At 37.7% G+C, this 22,150-nt stretch overlaps 1 protein-coding gene across 12 annotated transcripts in view; it reads left to right on the top strand.

Annotated features, from left to right (window-relative positions):
* The window catches only part of APBB2 (amyloid beta precursor protein binding family B member 2), a 174,951-nt gene that overhangs the window by 109,786 nt on the left and 43,015 nt on the right, over positions 1-22,150 (top strand). For 9 of the 12 annotated variants that reach the window (XM_044417639.1, XM_044417637.1, XM_044417641.1 and 6 more), the window contains exons 5-9: positions 3,612-3,674; positions 4,111-4,196; positions 5,028-5,088; positions 19,263-19,409; positions 21,834-21,961. In XM_044417639.1, the coding sequence (XP_044273574.1) occupies positions 3,612-3,674; positions 4,111-4,196; positions 5,028-5,088; positions 19,263-19,409; positions 21,834-21,961 (485 nt within the window). The remainder of the gene's footprint in view (positions 1-3,611; positions 3,675-4,110; positions 4,197-5,027; positions 5,089-19,262; positions 19,410-21,833; positions 21,962-22,150) is intronic. The other 3 variants (XM_044417649.1, XM_044417648.1, XM_044417647.1) reach the window with 1 other exon arrangement.

Raw genomic sequence — 22,150 nt, 5'->3', positions numbered from 1 at the left:
AATATTAATATGTGCTGAGTTTTACATAGAAACAAGCAGAAACTCCAGAAGCTATTCCTGTCTTGAGGGCATCAAAATATATTGATTTATAGATAAAACACACATGCAGAATCCTGATCTAGAGTAATGGGTAGTCATTGTGTTTTCACTTTATTCCACATTTTACACTTTTTCTTAATGATGCTCAAGTGAGTGCAAAAAGTGCTTCCCACACCCTTTACTAGAGAAAACAGATTTTGACAGATAGTTGTAAGTCCCCTTGAAAGGGTGGTTTTGATAGGTCATTGGGGTCACAGTGATCTCTAGAAAAACAAGGGGGCGTTAAAGTGCTAAAAAGCTGAAGTAAGGCATAGTTGGTTCACAGGCATGGTGGGAAGGGCAGGAAGCCAATGCCAACTGTCTTTAAGTACCATTACTTAGAGGGAGTCACTAGCTGATAACCAGCACTCATGGTAGGGTTGGTCTGCTGGGTCTGAGTGATATGGCAATCCGTCATGAACACAGCAAACCGTGGAATGAGGTTTTGCCCTCAAAACGAACCAGTGGTACGAATCAGTCTGGGTTCACACAAACTAATGAACTATTGTGGTTAACAACACACAATAGTTTCCCATGGCATATGAATCAAGTCAGTGTTGGATTGAATTATGACAACAGTTTGCAATCACCACACACTGTTCAATGCTTATGAAACTGCACATAAAGTCTAAAAAAAGCCAGATGAGCCCACTGATAACACTTTTGACTTAAACTAGGGTACACATCAAAAGAAAGGAGTAAAGCCAGAGGGTCTACAGGAAAGTCCTTGAAAAGAGGAGACCTAATTAGGAAATACGGCATCCTAGGCTAATTTAAGTATCAGCTGGCAATAGCAAATATTTGGAGTTTAGAGAGAAATATTGGGGTTTCATTTGTTTCTGCTTAGCCTGGCCAGGGTACCAACTTGTAACCCTCAGCCTAATTTCCTATAGAAATTGAACCTAATTTCAAAAAACCCCTCCAAACAACCAGCACAGACTTCTGGCTGGCTGCTGGGTGGGGATGGAAAGGGAGGGAGAAGGAGAACAGAGCAGAAAGAGAAAGGGGTGGCAGAAAGACAGATTGACAGAGAAGAGGCTGGAAGGGGATGGGCTGGCAAAAACGTATTGGTTCTGTCCACTTTTAACCCTGGGTCAAGCCCTGTCCACTGCAAGCATGTGGCACTGGTCAGATTATTCCTGAGAGAGTTGACCCTTATTGGGGGGAAAGCCATACCTGGAACTGGGAGTTAATTGAAGTAAATTTCCTCTACCTGTCTTTCCTCTACCTGTCCTTCAGGTAGAGAAAATCCAAGTTGGGAAAACCAAAAATATGAAGAAGTACTATTCAGAATACAGTTTACTTCCTTTCTGCATATTTATGTTGAAATCGAATATGTGCATCCCGAAGGTGGCCCAGGCTCACCAGACTATTTCTTTGTTACTTTCAGCACTGAGCAAAATCTAGTAATCACATTAGAGGGAGAGAAAGAGAGTAATATGTTCTTGAATAAATGGTTTGAGTGGAAAAAAACTGTTGGTTGTTCTTAATCCTCAATGGAAAAGTCTTGTTCAGTTTTGGCATGGGTATATTATATTAAATGAAAAACAAGGATGGCTTTATTGTTAGGAAGAATGAGGCGGCCTGCTTCATGTGGCAGCTTTTAGAGTAGTATTGAAAGGGCAGAAAATTGCCACATATTGTATTATATTTTTGTCACCACCCTGGTTCGGGTTTTGCATTTTGCAGGAAACATTTCTGGTTAGCTCCAGCTGACTTGTACACTTATAAATATTTCCTTCATATTTTATTTAATTCTTGTTAGGAATATCCATTATTCTTATGTTTGGTACTTTGTTTGAGACAAAAACTTTATCCTTTGCAGTATGTACCTTTCAGGTACATTTTATAACAGCAATTTATCATGTTCTTTATTATTTGATATCCTGTGTCTCACCCCAGCTTTTTCCATATACCTTTGCACAGAAAGTCTTGCTTTAAACAGCAGGATCAAGGCTTAGATGGAAAGCAATTCAATCTTAATATATTTTCCATGAAGAAAGATTTCAAACATGAATACTGAATTTTGTATTATGAATGGACTTACTCTGAAGATATAGTAAAAGGAAAATAAATGCTGAGGTTTCCATAGGCATGTGATTGGTCCCTGTGGGAAACAAAATGATGAACTAGAAAGGTGTTTACTTCAATCCTGCAGGACGTCTCTTATGAATGCATGTTAGTAGTTTCTCTAGTGGTAATTTTAGTTTCAACAAGAAGTCAGTCTGTATTTCTTACTCATTGTTCTTTCAACCCTACCCCCCTTTTATGTTGAATTTCTCAAAATTGTTATTCATACCAACAGTTTGCAAATATAAGGCAGTTATGATCTGATAAAGCCCCAGGGGTTGGATATAGATTTTTCACTTGACCAGGCCAAAGCACTATGACCAAGCTCTATAATTGTTCTCCCTTCATATAAACATCTTAATGCAAGGGCAAACCCATTGACTGCCTGTTCCCAATGTGTATAAAGTTTCCCTTTCCCCAATTACTTGTCTTGTAATCTGCAAACCACTGTTGGTCTGTGGGCTCCATTCCACAGTTCCACTGATGATGGAACTAGAAACCATTTTGAGCACGACAAAATCAATATCAGCAATGCTTTGGCCTGTGGGCTGAGATTTTTTTTCATATGGTATAACTGGTGCAGTTAGCTTATTTTTCCATAAAATATTACCCATCCATTATTATTCAGGGGAAGGTACAAGTGGCCAGGCCTAGGACCTGCTATTTCCAGATACAGTACGGATTTTGATGATGATGCCAGTGCTGAAGAAAAATTTATTAAAAGTTATTCATGTGTTCATAATTCATTATTATGAGTTAATCATGTGATTTGATTCATACAACAAAAAAGTTGCTAAATGCTCCACTGAGTTCAGCAATTTCCAAGTCGGCTGTGTATGGAGGTGGTGGAATTTAAGAATTGCTACATTAAAGACACTCCTAATTTCAGCTGGTGCTGGCACAAAAAACCATTGTACCCAGGGCTGACTCAACCATAAAGGCTAGTTAGTGTGCTAACATTTGTTTCAGTCATGTAAATGTCTTTAGGGCACTTGTGATGGAGATGCACAGCAGCAGTTTCGCAGCTCTTTGGCCAGGCGATTAACCCCTGTAATGCCTGGGGTGATTTTGATCTCTGGTGGTTGCCTGGGGTGTACCATTGTAAAGGGAAGTTAAGAAGTGCCAGACAGTAAAAATGGGGAAAAGCATAACATTCCATTGAACTCTTTAATGTGCACTTGTTGTGCCACTTAACATGTTGAGAGATGTGAGGGCAACTGGCTCTGTGATTATACAGTAAATTAATAAGTTAAAAATTGAGGTGATCTTTTCCCTAACCCAACCTGTAAATATAATTCTAACAACAGTGTTTTGTGTGTTTTTCTCCTTCCTTTCTTCCCTTCCTCCTGCCTGCCTGCCTGCCTTCCTTCCTTCTGTCCTTCCTTCCTTCTTTTTCTTTGCTTTTTGGTTTGTTTGTTTTTTAATCAATGTGCTTCTTCCTGTGTGAATAATTATATATCTAGAAACAGCCATGGAGTGATTTTGCTGTACTGAATGGGGGAAAGATTAATAGTGACATTTGGAAGGCAAGTATATTGTCAAATTTTAGAACATTTTCATACTTGTTTAATCTTTTTTTTAAGAAAAAAATATGTTGCATGGCTGTGGCTGTATTTATTGTGCCCCCTTCCCTATTCACTTGTGCCAAAGATCTGATCAGCCAAAGCTGGCTTGCAAGGGAGGTCAAATTCCCAAATGTGATACCTAATTCTGAATGTTCACGCAAAATGAATTTGCTTTGGTCAGAAGGACACAGATTCACCTGTAATAAACTGGGCCTGCTCTTAACAAATAGCAGTCTGAAAAATGCATGCATGCCTTTTTAATACACTGTTTAGCCAAACATGCTGTATTTCTGCTTTGCAGGAAGAATTTTATTTCTATTTGAAAATAAATGTAACTCAGAGGAAGAACTGCCCCACATCCTGGTTAACATGCTGATGTTCTCTTCCTCATCTCCAGGACCTCCATGCAGCCACAGTGAATCCAGATCCCAGCTTAAAAGAGTTTGAGGGAGCAACGCTACGTTATGCCTCACTGAAGCTCAGGTATGATTGTTTATCTGTTGTTTGTCTTTACTGCTATCCTAAATTAATTTACCTGGAAATATGTCTCAGTGATTTTTGTAGAATGTACTTTTAATTAAGCACAGTTTGAATTTCAGCTCAAGATAGTAATTTTCTTTTTTAAAAAGCTATAGAAATGTTGTTTTGAAATATCTAGAAATCTAAAGGTGACTAGCTTCTTAAATCTGGGGTGTATATGCTTCTTTAGCAACTATGCTCTCCAGAACTAGTGTACTGCAAAAGAGAGAACTGCTGTGTCCAGAGTCAAGTATCTTATCTGTCAGTACTCCTGGGAAGTGAAAACAGGGTTAGCAGTAGGGTTAGATGAGCCCTATTTTTGTCTCCCAAATGTACAAGCCAGTGTAATAATGAGGTTACTTCTTTGATCATCTGGAGAAGTCTGGAAAGAGCTGTATTGCCTATTAATATGTTTTCTGGGCTAACCCCTACCTGGGCTTTACATGGCCCTGAAGGGCATGTATATACTTCCACGTTGCCTTAGGGCAGTAATCAGCAAATCCAGGCATTATGGTCTAGAACTCCTGTCATCCTTCATTATGCTAGTAAAAGCTGATGGGAGTTGTAGACAAAAATATATGGATGGCCATAGGTTGTCCATCTCTATGGTGTCGAAAAGAGGTCCATTTCCATTTCCAGAGGTCCCTGAAATCCTGCAGCTCAAACATTCATGTAAAAGCTGACACAGCATCACATAAAAACTCCTAATGGCAATCACATGAGCTTGATATATTAATTTGTTTCATTATACTTACCATTTTAAACCTAATTGAAATATTTTCCCATGCACAACAGAAATGCCCCACAGTGCGATGAAGATGATTCTTGTAGCATCAACAGTGATCCAGAAGCGAAGGTCAGTAAGCAAAACAGAATGCATGCCATTCCCACAGTTAAATGTTAGAGCATATTATCTTCAGGCAATATTATGTAAGTTAAAAGCATTGAAAGTGGAATTATTAACTTGTTTAGCCAAGGATTTTGTTAGTTTAATCACATTTTAGGTAAACCTGGCTTTAATTTTAAAGGAAACTTTTCTTTATTTCCCTTATTTTTTCTTGGTGGTGAGAAACTCTTGAAGATTAGCAACACTATGACATTTGAAGTTTCATAATCTGAAAAATAAATGGAAAGAACCTTATATTACTGTATATTCAAGGAATCTCATTAATGAGAAAAACTCCATTTGCTCCTGAAGTTTGGGGAATAGATCAGAGAGGGATATGACCCATTTCCCCACACACCATCTCAAATCACATTGTGGTGGACAGTGTGTACCTACATCAAGAGCAGCTTTGGAAGGCCCAGGAGAAGAATTTCTAAAAGATAAAATTCACAGGTCTTATAGAAAGAAGGCATGGCTTGAATCCCACAGGTGAGAGGTCCATGAGAATGTTTGCCATTAATCACAGGGCACACTTGAATATGGTAACATGGACTGAAAGGGGTTGAGAGTGAGGAAGTTCCAGTTAATGTTATGTACAGGAGAATCAGGGAAGGTAGAGCTCATTTACATCCTGTACCCTGGAGCTCAGTTTGCCTAATTTCTGTTCCTGGTTGCAAGATTCTGTCTTTATTGTTGTTTGAATAGGGAAATACGTGTTTAGCTGCTAATTTTTAAAAAGTGTATATCTAAATATGTACTTTCAACACATCAACTAAAGCATTTAAATACACTTTTTAAGCTACATTTTTCTAAGTTAAGCAGTTTCAAAGCATGAATGTAAACTAGGGAATATGGAAGCTTTTTTCACAAAATTTGCTTGCATTCACATTCAGGCATGTAAATGAGGAAAATTCTGGTTAAACTAAAAAGCAGCATCAAATTGAAATTCTAATCCCCCCCCCCCCCCGTTAATGTAGGGATATTAAGAAAAACACTGTGGGTTTTTGTTTTTGTTTTTTTAAGCAAATAGAAGTGGCTGCCACCTTGTGGAGAACTGCAAGAACTCTAGGAAATGCAAAAGCTATTACTCTTTGAAAAGATGTCTGTGTAACTGTACATGAAAACACTGATCCCAGAAAAAAAATAGGGAAAATAGTCATAGTTTTAATATTATTCACATCATTTATAAAATTTGGATTTTTAAGTGGCTTTCCTATGCCTTTAGCTAAATTTTAAAGAGTAGGAATGCAGCACTAACCATATTTACCTAGAAGTAACTTTCATTGAATACATTGGAACGTACTTTTCCATTTAAACATGAATAGGAGAGAATTGAATTTAAGATCAGCAGTATTATGAGTGGATAACTTTATTTTTTCACTCATGTTCATAAGTTATGTTTCTTATGGTTTCTGTAACAATTTGTAGAGCACAGTGTTCACACTTTAAATATTCTCACAACAACCCTAGAAAGATGGTTAATCGTTAAACAGCAATTTTGTGCTTTGCAGTTCAGCATTGACTTGATCCTCTCATGCCTACTGCCATATTATATTTCCAGAGAAGCCTCAGGGGGCCATTTATTCTGTAGCATTAGGAGCACTGAAATTCTAAATAAATGGCTCATAGTTTTGTAAATTAAATTAGACTACTGATGTTATGTGGAAGGTTGTTTTTATGTGTGCCAGGTCAGGTCAACTCCAACTTAAAGTGATCCTATGAATTAACTTCCTCAAAAAAGAACTGCTTCTGACAGCTCTGCTCAGCAACTGTAAACCCAAGGCTTACTTTATACGTCTGAATACTAATAACAGGATGGGAATTTCTGAATGTCACTCAGACCTGCACTAAAGAGGTGGTCTTAATTTTTGGGACAATGTTAAAGCCACATGTTTATGGATGTGAGTCCCATTTCAGCATGAATCAGAACTCCATTTGGCAGATAGAAGTTTCTCTTTAGATGTTTAGGTAACACTTTTGATTTATATCATTGATGCATTTATAGTACTTTAGTGGTCCAGTTTGTAATTCTGGAAGCTCTGTTGTGATCTTAACAGTTTTCAGTAATTATTTTGCGTACTGTCTGAAATTGAGAAATTAATAGGAAATGTCTAATCCTAAACACTGCACTGAATGACTACAATAATGCTAACCAAGGAGAAAGTGACACATCATAAGCTTTTTTTCCTTTAATATTCTAATTCAGTAAGACTGCTATCAGACAAAACTATCATATGTGCAAAAGCTTTATGAGCATCTATTTATATGTCCAGCATGTTTGAGTAATATCTTGCTATATTTTATTCAATGTATGTGTGATCACATAGAGTATTTTTCCAGTTTTTTCTTTCACGTGAACAGAAACTGAAGTTTAGTTAAGAGCATGTGTCATTCAGATTCTTTTCTTAAGAATACCTTAAATAATTAGACTTGGTGACAAGGAGTCTGAAAACAATTGTCAACTATATTACAAGCTCTGATTCTGTGTTTTTAGAATTAAAAGTTATATGAGCAGAGAGAGTGACCCTAGATTTGAAGTGAGGTCCAAACTAGGGATGCACAAATAATCTGATAGAGAGGTGAAAATCCAACAGATTTTCAGAATTTGACTCCCTGGATTCTGGTTTGCTAGCCATGTCATGGCTCTGATTTGCACCCTTCTGTCTCTAAGATTGGATATGACATGTGCTCTAAAAAAAAAAAAAAAAGCTAAAGAAATTTGCACGAATCATTCAATATACACAAAATGGATGTGTGATATTTGCACAGGTTGAAATCTGAAAATGACATCATTCTAGTGTGCCTAATGCAAATCGTGCTAGAACAATGCAGTTTTCAACTTCCAATTTTTTGCAAGTTGCAAAATTTGCAAGCATTTCCTTAGCATTTGCAAGCATTTCCTTTAATGTGCAAATTGCATTTTTTCTTAAAGTTAGAAGTCTACAAACAACCCTGCCTTGGCTCACTTCCAGTCTTTGGATCAGAAGCTGGCAAGAAATGTATTGGTTTTAGATGAGCAGAATTTTCCAGCCTCTGCACATCCTTAGTTCAAGCCCAGGGCATTATTGTTTGGGTGTTGCATTTGTCAAGAGTAGTAAATGTACTTGAGGTTTTGTGCTTGACAAAGGCTGTGAATAGACAAATTGATAAGATAAGCATGGATGCGGTTGTTATGCTTGCTACCAACCCTCCATCATTCTTGAGGAAGGCAGAACCTGTGTGTCTGTTTGAGAACTTGTCTGTCAGGTATTTAGATCATTAAGCCATTGGCTACCTAGAAATGATGCTGAAGGTAAGCAACACACACACAGCTGCTTTTAGAACAGCTTTCACTATGTTAAAAATTAAAATAATACGAGCGGTTCTAAAATCTGCATGGTGGGATGAGATATAGAGAATGGAAAGAGGGGGAGTAAAACTATAACGAATATACTGAAATTAGCCAAAGAAGTAAAACCATAAATGTCTTTTGTTAGACATTAGAAAAGGAAAGAAAGATGTTGACCTGTACCATATCCTTAGTCTTCTCCTAGCGATGGATGAATCTGGACAGTTTCCAGAGGGCTTTTGGGCAGAGTGCAGTTGATGCAGCTGGCAATCCTGTCAAATCCCTGGTCAGTGTCTGGAATACAGAAATGACCTGGGCAGTAGACACAATCTCTTCTGAGTACCCTTTCTGTAGTTGAGATTCACTCAATGAAACAAAACTAGAGGCAGGTTGAATGCAGATGGAGGTAAACTTCAGTTAGATGCAGTTGAGCCCCAGTATGTTCAAGTATACAAGGAGCCAGTGAGACTTCTTACTGCCTTTGTTCAGTCCACTCTTTGCTACCCAACAGAGCTCTCTAGAGTTTTCTGGCGCCTGCTACATGATGGTTCCAAGGACCTCTGAGAGCCATCTAAGGCCTGCTCCAATATATTTACTAGGTTAAAATCCAGAATAAAATAGGAAGGGAATGTAAAATATGAAATGTTATATTTAAGTTGTGCAGAGTAGATTTTTCTCATTAGTGCTGGATCAAATTTATAATTTAGGACAGGGGTATGCAGGTAACTTGTGGGTCTCCAGATAATTTTCTCTGCAATATCCTAGTCAGTGGAGCCAGTGGTGAGGGTTAATGGGTGTTTTAGGCCAAAATATGTGCAGAGTCGCAAGTTGTCCACCTCTGATCTTGAAAGAGAAATAATTCTACATGCCAGTTTGTCTATCATCTTTCTAGAATAATAAAAGGTGATGTGCATTTGTCAGCACCATAATATCAAACCTAGACAACTGAGCATTGGCATGGCTATTAACAGGAGTCTTGGAGTATCCATCTCTGGGTTTGTGAAAGTACATTACTTTTAATTAATTTCCATATTCACATATTTAAACCTTCAATACGGAACACTAGGTAACATACATCCCTAACCAGCACCTAGCCTTGCAATGGATACAGTTAGAAGCCAGTATATAGTCCAAGAGATAGCTATGACTTCCTTCTTCTCTTTCTTTGGGGCAGGCCCCATCAGGAAATGGAGTTGGCAGACTCTTCTGTGTGGTTGTGCCATGGCAAGAACTGCACCTGGGGTGCCAGTGGGTGGGGCTTCAACCATAACTTTGCTTTAAGGCTTCACATATCAAACTAAAGGCTATTCCAACTCATATAAAGTTAGGTCTGCTCACTAGTGTGTGTGTGTGTGCGCGCGCACACACACATGCATATGCGTGTGTGCATATTTACTAGTAATTTTTCTACCAAAATATTCAAGGCAACAACTGAATCTAAAATAGGCTATGTCATTCATTGATTGCTCTCAGGGAGGAGTCTAATAAAGTTGGTCATGTCTCTGCAATTCCACTAGTTTTGCCGTGTGTAATATTCTACATGTCTCTGGGATTTCTTCTGAAGAATTGTTTTGTTAGTTCAGACCGAAGAATTAACTGGGGAAGGCTTTTAAAGGGTTTTATTCTGTGTTAGGTGACTCCAAGGCTTTTAGCAGAGAGTGACTTCCAAGAACGGGAAAGTAATGTTGGCAGAGTAAGCACAGCTAAGTGCCTTTGTTACCCCTCCTCAGACTTAAGAAAGTCAGCTCTGCTGATTGCTAAAGCTGAGTGGGACAGATAAGGTTTTAAGGAGTCAGAGCCAGGAAGCTGCATGGTCATACAGAACAGGGGGGATGAAACCTTGTCTGTATTGGAACTTTAAGAACTGAGAAAGCAGGACGTGGAGGAGATCATCTAATGGAGGCTGTAAGGAATCTGGGTCCGCTTGGCACTCTTTGGGCTGCTCTTTGCTGTTTGTTTATTAATGATGTACTACATTGCAAAGATTAGGTTTATCTGGCTCTGGCATTCCCTTTGCTGTTAACTAATGATGTTTAATGCTGTGGTTCATGATAGGCAATGCCTATTTTTAATTAATTTAAATTTTTATAACACTAGCATTTGCAAATTTGTTTGGATAGATATTAGTGCAATTATGTATTATTGCAGTTCATATGCTGTTAGGCATTCCGGGTTTGTACTCCTGTTGTGTTATGAGGCATTTGGGCCACATTTAGTGGGCAAGTGGCATACAAAGTTGAATGATGCTCATAGGGAAGGAGACATAGCAGCAGTTCATAGCAGAAGACACCCTGAGTAAACAGGCTAAGAAGGCAGTGGAATCAGCATGTACTTGTACTTGGATTAGACACAGAAAAAAAGTGAGTCAGAAGGGGTCTCCTGGGCCATCAGGTCTGTCCCCTGGCTCCAGCTGGCTCCGTCTGTCCTGTTTATTTAATCCAGAAACAATAAAGTCACTTCAGATGTTATTCAACCTATGAAGTGCCTTCTGCAAAGCAGAAAAAGATAAGGGATGTTGCAGTAATCTTGATCGGAGCACCACAGTTAAAATGAGTAGGGAACAGAAAATATTTAACTACAAGAGGTTGCACAGTATTTAAGTGATCCCTGGCAATACCTACAAGTAACATTGTAACTTCATAATCACTTGAGATTTGGTTCTATTCTCTGGAGTTTCTATACTTCTCTTAATTAGAAAATCACATACTGCTTTCTGAACATCTGTTTGCCTGTTTTTGTAAGATGCAGGGATATCTTGTTTAAAGGAACATTAATTTCAGTATAACATTTTAATGAAAATGGAAGGAAAATAATGTTTGCCATTTAGGGCGAGTTGATTAGAGATTTTAATGTGATAGTTGAAGAACTCAAATCTAATATAATCAATTAAATGAAAATACATACTTTTTATTCTCCTTGGTAGCATAAAATTGCCCTTTTTTCTTTGTCTGGGTAATTCGCTGGACATTTTCTAGTATTTAATCTCTCAATCAATTCTACTGTAAAGTGTTCTAACCAGATGTCATCCCAACTGATATATTTTGTTCCAAGACTGAGGAGTCCCCTAGCTCTTGATGTCTGACTAAGAAATGGTTAATTTTTTGACCTAAATGCAGTTCCTAAGATATGTCTGCTCAGTGTTCTGTAGCAAAATGACTTCTTAAATAATGTAATAACATTTATAGAGAGTGTATGGATAAGGGACCAAGTGAAATTGTGGAAAGGGGACAGTTTTCTAACAGTAGTGAGTGCCAAATGCAAGATTCCCCAGTCTTGATTACCGGAGCATTGGTGATTCTCCCTGTGTAGCAGAATAGCCACTTCATATTTCTTTCCATTTTTTTTCTGGAGATTAATTATTAACCATTAATTCAGTAATGGTTTCCAGAGCATTGGCAGTTCTGTCTGTGTGGCAAGATATACACTCCATATACACTAGAAATTAATTATTATTTCAACATGGTAAAAATATCACATTTCTGCAGCTTTCTAGTGTTCAAAAATTTCACACTTTAGTAGTCCTTCTGGGTTAGTGTTGCTATCTACCACAGGCATGATGGACAGGAAAAAAATCTGAGAATTAATGGCTTATTTAAATCTCCTTTGAAATTTATGGTAGCAATAGAAACAAACAAAAAAGAACATGTAACTTTTTGGGGTTTGAATTGCACATTCCTGATACCTGGATTTCACAGAAAATAGCATTTCCATAGAGCCTTCAAGGTGATGTGGAACTGTTTCTCCCAAAAAGCCAGTATTCTCAAATTGTTAGTAAGTTTTGTTTGCTTTGCTTCTATCATGACTCAGACAACTTGAAAATATACCTGAAGACATAGAATAAAGATAGGTTGTTGTTTAAATACCTGGGGAAGCCATGGAAAGGCAGCAGACACTGAGCAAGCTAGAAACTAAGTTAGAAACAAGCTTATTGTGGCATGAAGTTTTGCAGTCAAAATCTTACTTCATCAGATGCACTGAGGCCTATTTAACACATTGAAATATGGCAGAAAAGTAGATAGTCAAAACTTCTTAGTTTCTGTTCCTTGTTCTGGATCAGATTGTTCAAACAGGCAGCTTGCTGAAAGATACATAACATTTGGAATCTGGATAATTTCCCTCATGAAAAAGTTTTTTTCCAGGAAAGATGACAAACTAACAAATAGTGAAATTGTATGTCATTTCTGCATCTGATTGTCTGATACCTAATGACAGCATTCACACAGCTCTTTAAGCCAGATATTCTGTGCTAGTGCAGGCAGCCAGTTGACTTCTCCACATTTTGCAAGTAGGATAGCTTTGTATAACATCCAAACCGGGCATTATGATTAAGTGCACCTATTTGTACTGAATTGTACAATTGCTGAATTGTAAGCCAGCTAGGATTTGTATCCTTACGTATACTGGCTTATTTAGGGTTAGGGTTTGGGTTAGGGTTAGGAACCATAATCATATTTCAGATGTCACACAGTGCTCCTTTGTTTCACCCCTGGGGATATTCACATAATATGACAGCTACATTGAGACTACCATTTTGAATTTGCAACACCCCCCCCCCCCGCACCGACGTTGCTTTGTCAGGCAGGCTTGGCATTTGTAGACTTGCAGGTGCTAAACAAACTTTACATAACCCATGTTCTGATTTTAGGGTTATGTGCTATTAGGGTATTTGTTTAACCCTCACATTACCCACACTCACCAGGTTTGTGCAAGTGCTTCCCACTTTTGCTTTGCATCCAGTTTAGCAAACAACTCAGGAGAAAGTTTTTCTAGGTTGTTTAGTATGAAGTTCAAACATGGTACTATGAGTTACCAAGGGAGAAAAAAACCTTCTACAGATGATGGGTTATAACTCTGGGTTGTTTCATTCTTAGCACCTCAGAGTGATGGATTTGGAAGTTGCAGCAAGCAACCCAGAAATGGGGCACTCTGGCATTTTTCTGTGAAACCGGATGCAAAGCACAAGTGCTGACCAGTTGAGGGGCAGCTTGTTTTCTTGCAAGCAGCTGTGACAACCTCTGGTTTGTCAATTCATAGTATCCAAGTGATTGGGTTATTATGCCAGAATTTGGGGCCTAAGGTGGCATATAAATACAAACATTGTAGCATTTTGAAAGAATTATAGGTGGAATGTAAGAGGAAAAATGTGGACATCTTGTGTTTACTTAATAGCAAAACAGAGGACCAAAGGTGATAACATCTAGATAGAACAAGGTATTTGTTATTTTCTGAGTTGCCTCTGATTGCAGGGTCTTCACAAATAAGTATTCATCATGGTACTTTTAGCCCAAAAATTGTAATATGATCAACTTGTCCAGGCAGATTATACAATTTTTAGTTAGGAAATTCAGTAACTTTGATTGAACGACATCCTCAGCACATTAGCACCTTGAATTTTGGGAATAATCATGTAGGAAAGGCTGCTTAGGCCCAGTCTGCACAAAAGGTTCTTGGGCTATGCCTCTTTAGACTTTAAAAACCTTCCAGCTTAAAACCACAGTTAGAGCTCAAGCTGTACAAAGCCAGGAGATTCAGAGCTAAGGCTGATTGCTTAACTGACATTCCTTGTGCACATATGCTATGCAATGTGACAAATTTCAAGGGACAAACAATTATGGCTCAATGCACAGGAATATTCCTCTAGCAATATGGTAAAACAGAATAAGGGCAGCATTGGGTATCTTTTCTGACCAAGGAAAAATATGGGTGTATGAAGAGTGACTTGTGAGCAAGCACAAATTTGTCACACGACACAACATTGTTGCTGCTTATGTGGTACAGCAGTTAAGGCATTAGTCTTAATTTATAATTTCCTGGCTTTATGGAGCTGAAGTAGCTTTAACCCCAGTCTTAAATTAGCCAAAATTTTAATAATGGGATTGCTATATTATTGCAGTGGTGATGGTAGAGCTATTGGGAGTGATTGCATGATCTGTCTTTATGACAAATAGGGCTGTGACAGGCATAGAAAATGCTTTTGGCCACCATTGGCTCAAGTGCTGTACTCAAGAGTCTCTGCCATTGGCTGAACTGAGTCCAACTGTTCTGCTCATAGACAAGCAATAACACAAATGTCCTTGTCCTTGATGTGGCAAATAAAGCTGCAGGTGGCTAGGGAATACAAAAGTGAAGAATCACATTAATTTGAAGTGGTCAGATCTTTAACTACAATCTTCTATTTTATATAAGAAGTAGAACATTTCAAGTCGCAAAGATAAAAATACCAACCTTCACTTCTGGCTTTATTGAGGATCCCCTCGGGTTGCTAAGCATCTGTCTCCAAATATCCCTGTTCTGAAAATGTTAAAGGCTTGCTAATACTTTATCCCACAGTGGCAGAAATTCACTATCATGGAAACTATACAGCTCAAATAAACATCTATAGGTAGAACTAAATTAACAGTTAAAATCAGACCAGGTTCTAAATCAACATCTTGCAATATAGCTGATGGCCCAGGCGAAAAGCTGGCTACAGTGCAACTTCTTAGTCACTGGGGGGCAGCAGCACTAAAGTATAAAGAATGTGCCTTTGTATTTTAAATTATTCACATAACGCATGCCAAATGAATTATATGATTATTTCAGTCTGAAAAGCTAATATCCACCTCCTCAAAATATAATTTTATTGCCAAGGGTCATTAAAAAAGAAAAAAAAGTTTGGAATTCTGCAGATGAGATAAATTTAGTTTTGTAATACTTTTTCTACTCATGATAATGCTCAGGTTTAGTACAAATCTCCATGAGTTTTTATAGTAACATTTACTTGGTGATTTTGCTGGTGTATTAATACACACACACACACACACACACACACACACACACACAGAGTCTACATATCTTTCAATACAATGGGTAGCAAATTGGGACAACAAAAGCTATTCACTGCTTTGCCATTCTGCATAGAAGCAGTCTCCTGTCTTGGTGCAGGCAACTGCCAAGCAGAGCAAATTTCCAGCGTGCCTTGAAGCTGGCTGGAACAAGTAGCACTGCAGTACCATTAATTTGGCCACAACTAAAAGCATCGCATCAGGAGCTGCATGACAATTGCACCCCCTTCCTTCTGTGAGTGAACCCAAGCTATGCACATCAGTGCTGTTGGCTCCATAGTAGTAATAATGATCTGTGAAACTGAATGATTTAGGTAAAAAGGAAAAGCACCTTGAAGAAGAATCCCACGTGACAGTTCTCCAAGCCTTTGCTTGCTGTGACAGTTGATGACTTTTTCTAGGCACTGGTTCTCAGCTGTGCATGGCTGCCTGAGTGGCTCATATGCTTGCAGGGAAATCAGGGAGTGGTGCTGTCAGGTCAGCATCACACATGAAAAATGACTTCTATATTCTGCCATGTGTTTCCTAGGACAACATGCCATTAGCGATACTATTAGCAGTTAGAATTATGGCAGGCAAGCAAAGAAACAAGCTTTCTGCAGTATTTCTTAACAACTAGGGAGAGAGCTTCCCAAATATTTCTTATTCTAGCACCACTGAGCCAGATTGCTTTTGCAATGAGAATAGCTGAAAATTTTAATTCTTACCAATTTAGGCCCCATTATCCTCATCTTGCACCTTCAAACTGGCAGATAAATCCTTTTGTGAACAGTAATGTGCATATTATCCGTTGAGGGTTCTGAAATGCAGTTTTGTTCCAATTAAATGGCTACTGTTTGACATTTCTCTGTTCTTCCTTTTACACACAGGTAAGAAATGTTCAGGGGGGACTATAGCTTTTGTAAAAGGTGCGAACAGGAAATCTTTGGTGTATGGGCTAGTTGGTTGAGATGCTAACAGCATGGAAAGGGATGGAATTTTTGAAACTACTTATTTCCAAAGGAAGTTTTAAAAATTGTTTCATTTATAATTTTTTGAATCATTGCAGTTTAGAGGGAGTAACTATAGATTAGTTTTATTATAGATGAGTTACTGACAATACATTCTTGAATTTATTTCTCAGTTTCTTTCCATTTCCAACAGGAGCCATATGTCTTTGGTAAATATAGCTTTCCCGGACTGCAGCATCCTTCTGTTTTTATCATTTATAATTAGCTTTCATATATTGTAAAAGATTGTGTTGTGTGTCTCATAAGGGTGCTTTATTTAAAAACAATGCCACCTCTCTGTTAGTTATTTGGATTTACTGTGGTCCACTATCTTTGTAGAATATATTCTGAAATTGGATGTTCCAGTAAGGAAAATATACTAACATTTTCGTATATGTACCTACTCAGAAGTAAGTGCCATTAAGCTCCATGGGGCTTACATGCAGCTGAATGGGTATAGGATTACAGCCTAAGGGGGAATATTCAGTCAGAAAAAAGTCCTGCAGCTCATAGTATTCTAGGGAATTGTAGAACTTTTTTCTGCCTAAACCTGAAGATAAGAATAGCTCCAAAAATAAGGATAGCTCCATATTTTTAAAAATTGTAAAAATGAATGTGAAATCTTTCCTATTTTGCTAAGGAAGGTTAAGTTTGCTGTCAGGTATGCTGGGTGGCCTGGCATTACTTTCCCAGTCTTCATTTTTTCTCTTTCTGGTTCTTTCATAAACATTAGAAAATGCTGCATTCCATTGTTAATTTCCCTAAAATGGATTTCAACATACATTTTTTAAAAATCAAGCATAACAATGTGCCTATTGATTTTTCAGATTGAAAAATCATATAAATTCTTTGATATCCCCATGGAAGTTCTGGAGTTGTGTTTCTCTAACATGGGGGTAAAGAATCTCAAACCTGATTGTCTTGGCTTTTGTGTAGTTTTTTCTTCATTCTAAGGTTGAAGTGACCATTCTAAAGTTGAGTAAGAGCTTCAGGCTAAAATAGTTTGGTATTTTTGGTTCTACCTCTTCTGTCTTTGCCTCTGCCAAACCTGGAATGTGACCCAAAATAAAATTTGAGAAATTTTAGCAGCACCTCCCTTGTTGAAATTAAAGGACATTTGAGGATCTTTTTGTGAAGTGCTCTGGGAATATGAACAATTTGTGAAGTGCATTGAGATTATGAACAAGGCAGAAACAGTCTACTGTTCTGGTGGATAGCTCTTTAAGTTCCAGCTTATGAACATCTTCCTTTGAAATGTCAGCATATGTCCAAAGACATTGTAGTTCATGCTTTTGGAACTAGTCTTTGTTTGTTTGTTTTGAATTAAAGGGTTATGAGTTGTAGTTTATAAATATATTGCAGTAGTTGATTCAGAATGACCATATGAACCATGGTGGGCCTCCTATGAATTCTATGCACAGTGAGTGAAAGTGCATGCATTATGTCTCTCCAGCCACACAATAAGACAAATTTTGCTACAAGTCCACAGCTGACTGAAAGTGCCATTGCAGAAATACAGTGAAATTTCCCTCACTGTGTAGTCGAGGTTAAAGTTCCCTTGTTGTATCTGAGTCTCCATCTTGTTGCAGTTAGTACACATTTGCCTCAGTTGAAATAATGCGAATTAATATAGCCATAATAATTTGTCCCACTGAACTTCTAACTTCATCTGGATCAGGCTTAATGAGTTCTGAAACAGCTGCTACAGCAAAAACAATCATTGTAATCTACTCAGCACTGCAGCAGTTGAGTGAGGGTTGACAGAGCATTGTAGTGGAAAGGGAAAGGGTCAGGATGAAAGAAGCCAACTGAGGCAGCAGCAAAACAGAAAAAAAAATGTAGTGGACTGTGGTTACATACCAGAGGCTTCTGAAACTAGGAACTTATGGGAAATTCCTCTAGAAGAAAGAAGATTCAGTGTGTCAGAATCCCAGAATCTCAATTTGAGAAGAGGAAATAAAACTCGGGTTCGTGGGAAAGATCAAGCGTCCAGACCATCTGACGCTTTATTGTATTACCCAGGTTCCTGCGGTACACTCACGATAATGCATTACCAGGCAGGCAGAGGTGAACTCTGCTGCCAAGCTTCAACACCATTACAGGGCATTTATACTCTCTTGGGCACAGGGCAATTGATGACAGAATGCAGAGATTACAATAAGATTCTGAGGTCATCACATACAGAGCAGATAAAGGAATGTCAGTCAATCATACAGTGACAATAGGATTACAATATTTCAAATTGCAGTGTATTGATATTTTAGTGGAGTAACTTGAACCCATCTCCAGGTTTGCTTAGACATGTAAATTCAAGCTACTGAGAAACTATTCATGATAAGCTCAGACCCTTATCTAGACTCTAGACATTCTGAATGACCAGGGCACATGCAGCCCTCTGGGCTATCAAAAGGTACTTCCTTGACTATTTACAATGTATATTTGAACTAAATGGCCTGTCTACTGTAGCTTACAGCTAAATGTGAGAGAAAGGAGTGGGGGATGAATGCAATTTTAAACAGTGACTTAGCTTGGATTGAGAAGTACAGGATTTGATCCCACAAGGCAAAAAAGCACATAGAAGTAATGCTTTTCAGGCAGGATTTATCCAAATTTTCCCAACAAGTGTCACCTTCAGGTAGATTTAGCTAAGCCTTATTACTACACCATGTGGTGATTGCAATAATAGTTCTCATTTATTTCATTACTGAAGACTACTTTCATTTCATTCACCACTTGTTCAAAAGACTTTAATGGAATTACACAGTTGTTGAAAGGGTGTTGGCTTCATTACTCGTGTTGCAGTCTTTCTGTGCTTTCTTAAACTCATATTTTGTTGCCAGCCCATGGGAATGATATTCAGAACAAAGTCAAGGTTTCATCTTTATGTCTTTAACATAATCAGGAGTTGTCATAAAATTAGCAGATTGAAATACGTAAAGATCTTGTGAAATTCATTCAGAGTGAAAATATAACAAATCATGTGCCTGTTTTACTTCTTTATAGTGCTTTGCTGTTCGTTCTTTGGGATGGGTAGAAATGGCAGAAGAAGATTTAGCTCCTGGAAAAAGCAGTGTTGCTGTTAACAATTGCATCCGGCAGCTGTCTTATTGTAAAAATGATATACGAGACACAGTTGGCATTTGGGGAGAGGTAAGAACTGTCTCAGTCCTATCTCTGGTCTCACCTGTTCTTTTGTGGTGCCTGCTTTTTCTTGCCCTTTCCCCTTACATAGGCAGGTAAGAGCAGCCACTATCAGAGAGAACAAGAAAGTAAAATAGCCAACAGAGCAGTATCTTTGTTCCAGAAGTACTGTACATTATTTGTCCTGAAAGGCATCTCTCCATCTCTGGCCATCTAGAGTAATTGTTGCAAAAGGGCTCATTACAGTTGTATGGAGACTTCAGTACCTGTCGATCTTTGTTAAGAACTTAATATGAATGATGATTCATTTCCCTTTTTGGCCCAAGCCAAAGGTTTTTCTAGTCCACCATCCTGTTTCCAGTAGCTTTCCTTTATTGATCATCTCAAGCATCTGACATTCAGAGCTTGCTACCTCTGGACTTGGGATTGATTATTTACTTTGATTTTTCCATGCATTTTTCTGGTTTTAAAGATATCCAAGCTACCACTCAAGAATAGAGAGAGAAAACCCTTTTTCTGTTCACCTTTTTCATATCAGTCAGCTTTGTATAAATGTCTGTCATATTCTTCCTTAGTTATTTTTCTTCTATACTAAAAACTCCAAATTTTTTAAGATTTCCTTAGTCCTTCAACCCACTGAAAAGTTTTGATTGCTCTTTTCAAATTGTTACCTGTAGATAGTATTCAAAATATGGCCCTACCACTGATTTTTATGTACGTACACTCTCACACTTATAGATTGTCTTACATCTATGCTAACCCTTGTGGTCTTTACAACGAAATAGAGACCTGGCATGTATTGTCCTTAGGTCAGGAGTAAGCAGCTTGATGCCTTTCAGACATTTTGAAGCACAACTTCAGCCACCACCAGCATAGCTAAAATACCTGTTGCCTACCCTTGCCTTAGGCTTTCCTCTTTAGGAAGGAATTTAACTGGTTTTGGTTTCTTCAACTAATTCTTCAAGAAAAGGAAAAGCTAGGTCAGTATTTAAAAATATGGAAGAGGAGTACAAGCAAGACTACAGTACCAAGATCCTATCATAGCACTGGGTGTACTTGACCATGGATAGTGCCAGAAACTCAGAAAAAGATCTTTCCTGATATTAAATAATTCACACCTTTTTTCTGAATAGTAATGCAAATATAGCAGTCTACTATTTCACCCATAGCCCCATATCATACCCTCACATAATAGATAAATTTCATCTTACTGCAGAAAGAACAGATAATATTCATTACTTCTGTTTTAAATATTCAAACGGATAATATTCACTACTTCTGTTTATGATGTGTGAGGTTGCCTGCACAGTTTTATGTGATCAATAAATGAATTGTTTTGTTAAAAGCAAATGCATAATAATGTGTGTACTGATTTATTTTTAAAATAGTATTTTATTCTCTCAATACTTGTTGAAATAGAAGCAAATTATTTTCACATGCTCACAGAACAAATTAACAAAATTGACGAAAAATGAAAATGTTTGCCCAGCTGCTAGAGAGGAAGAGGGCACAGCCTGGTGTAATTTTTTTTAGATGTCACTGAAATGGCAAGCCCTAACTAGACATGGGGGTCAGATCGGATAAACATACCTGTACTTGAGTGCTTGACTTGAAGAAACGCAAGGAAAGTAAAAAAATAAAATAGTAGCCCTTTTAATAAACTTGCAACATGTGAAAATCTGGTGGAAGTGCTAATGGTATTACAGGTCCTATGCAGCAAGGACGTCTGCGTTCTGACATTGACTGTATGCCAAATCAATGAACAATCTCTTCCAGGTGACAAATACAGTCTGTGTACAAAAATCACAATGTAGAGCTGTAACAAAATCCCATGCTGCAAATAAGTAGCAGTTTTATTTTATTTTTTTCCATGAAGAAACATCACATAGAAAAACCCTTTTTGTTTTTTTAACTAACTGACCCATCTATCTTTTGGAAGTGAGGGAATTTTTTTTAGCATTGTCTTATTAAGCTTGAGAAAACAAGCCACATGTTTGAAATAAAACTTCAAAGACACTAACTCAGAATGATTGGTTTCCTTTTTATGCTAAATTTTAACCCAGAGGAAATAAATATCAAACATTTCTTGAATTACTCCATGTTTATGACATTTGAGACGGTCTGCACAGAGCTTTTATGTAATCAATAAATGAATTGTGTTGTTAAAAGCAAACACATACTAATGTATACACTGATTTATTTTTAAAATAGCATTTTATTTTCTCAACACTTGTTGGAATGGAAGTACATTCTTTTCAAATGCTCACAGAACAAATTACTAAATTTTAGATAGGAAAAACTGCAACTAGTACATATCAAACCCACATTTACCAAGAGGATGGGCGGGGAGGGGGGTACTTCTAGGGAACAAATGACAGGGGTGAGAGATGCTTACCCCTTCCATTGCTCACCAGTTTCTTCATTTTTAATTAGGGGAAAGACATGTATCTTATCCTGGAGAATGACATGCTAAATTTGGTTGACCCCATGGATCGTAGTATTCTTCATTCTCAGCCCATTGTAAGCATCCGAGTTTGGGGAGTAGGTCGGGACAATGGCCGGTGAGTTTGGAATACTTTTTCTATCTCTATATGTCAAAAGTTGTTTGTATAAAATACAGTGGAATGAGTTCTTGCTTTCTTGAAACTGTGAGGAAAAATGAATAGCTTGAGTGACAAAGTGGATGTCTAGCTGTAGAGCTGCATTTTATTTATTTATTTATTTATTATTTATTTATTAAAACATTTTTA

Source organism: Varanus komodoensis, unplaced genomic scaffold (genome assembly GCF_004798865.1).
Source record: "Varanus komodoensis strain SLA01 unplaced genomic scaffold, ASM479886v1 scaffold9, whole genome shotgun sequence".
NCBI lineage: Eukaryota > Metazoa > Chordata > Lepidosauria > Squamata > Varanidae > Varanus > Varanus komodoensis.
Note: the sequence above shows the minus strand (reverse complement) of the source record. Positions and strands in the feature narration are given on the sequence as shown.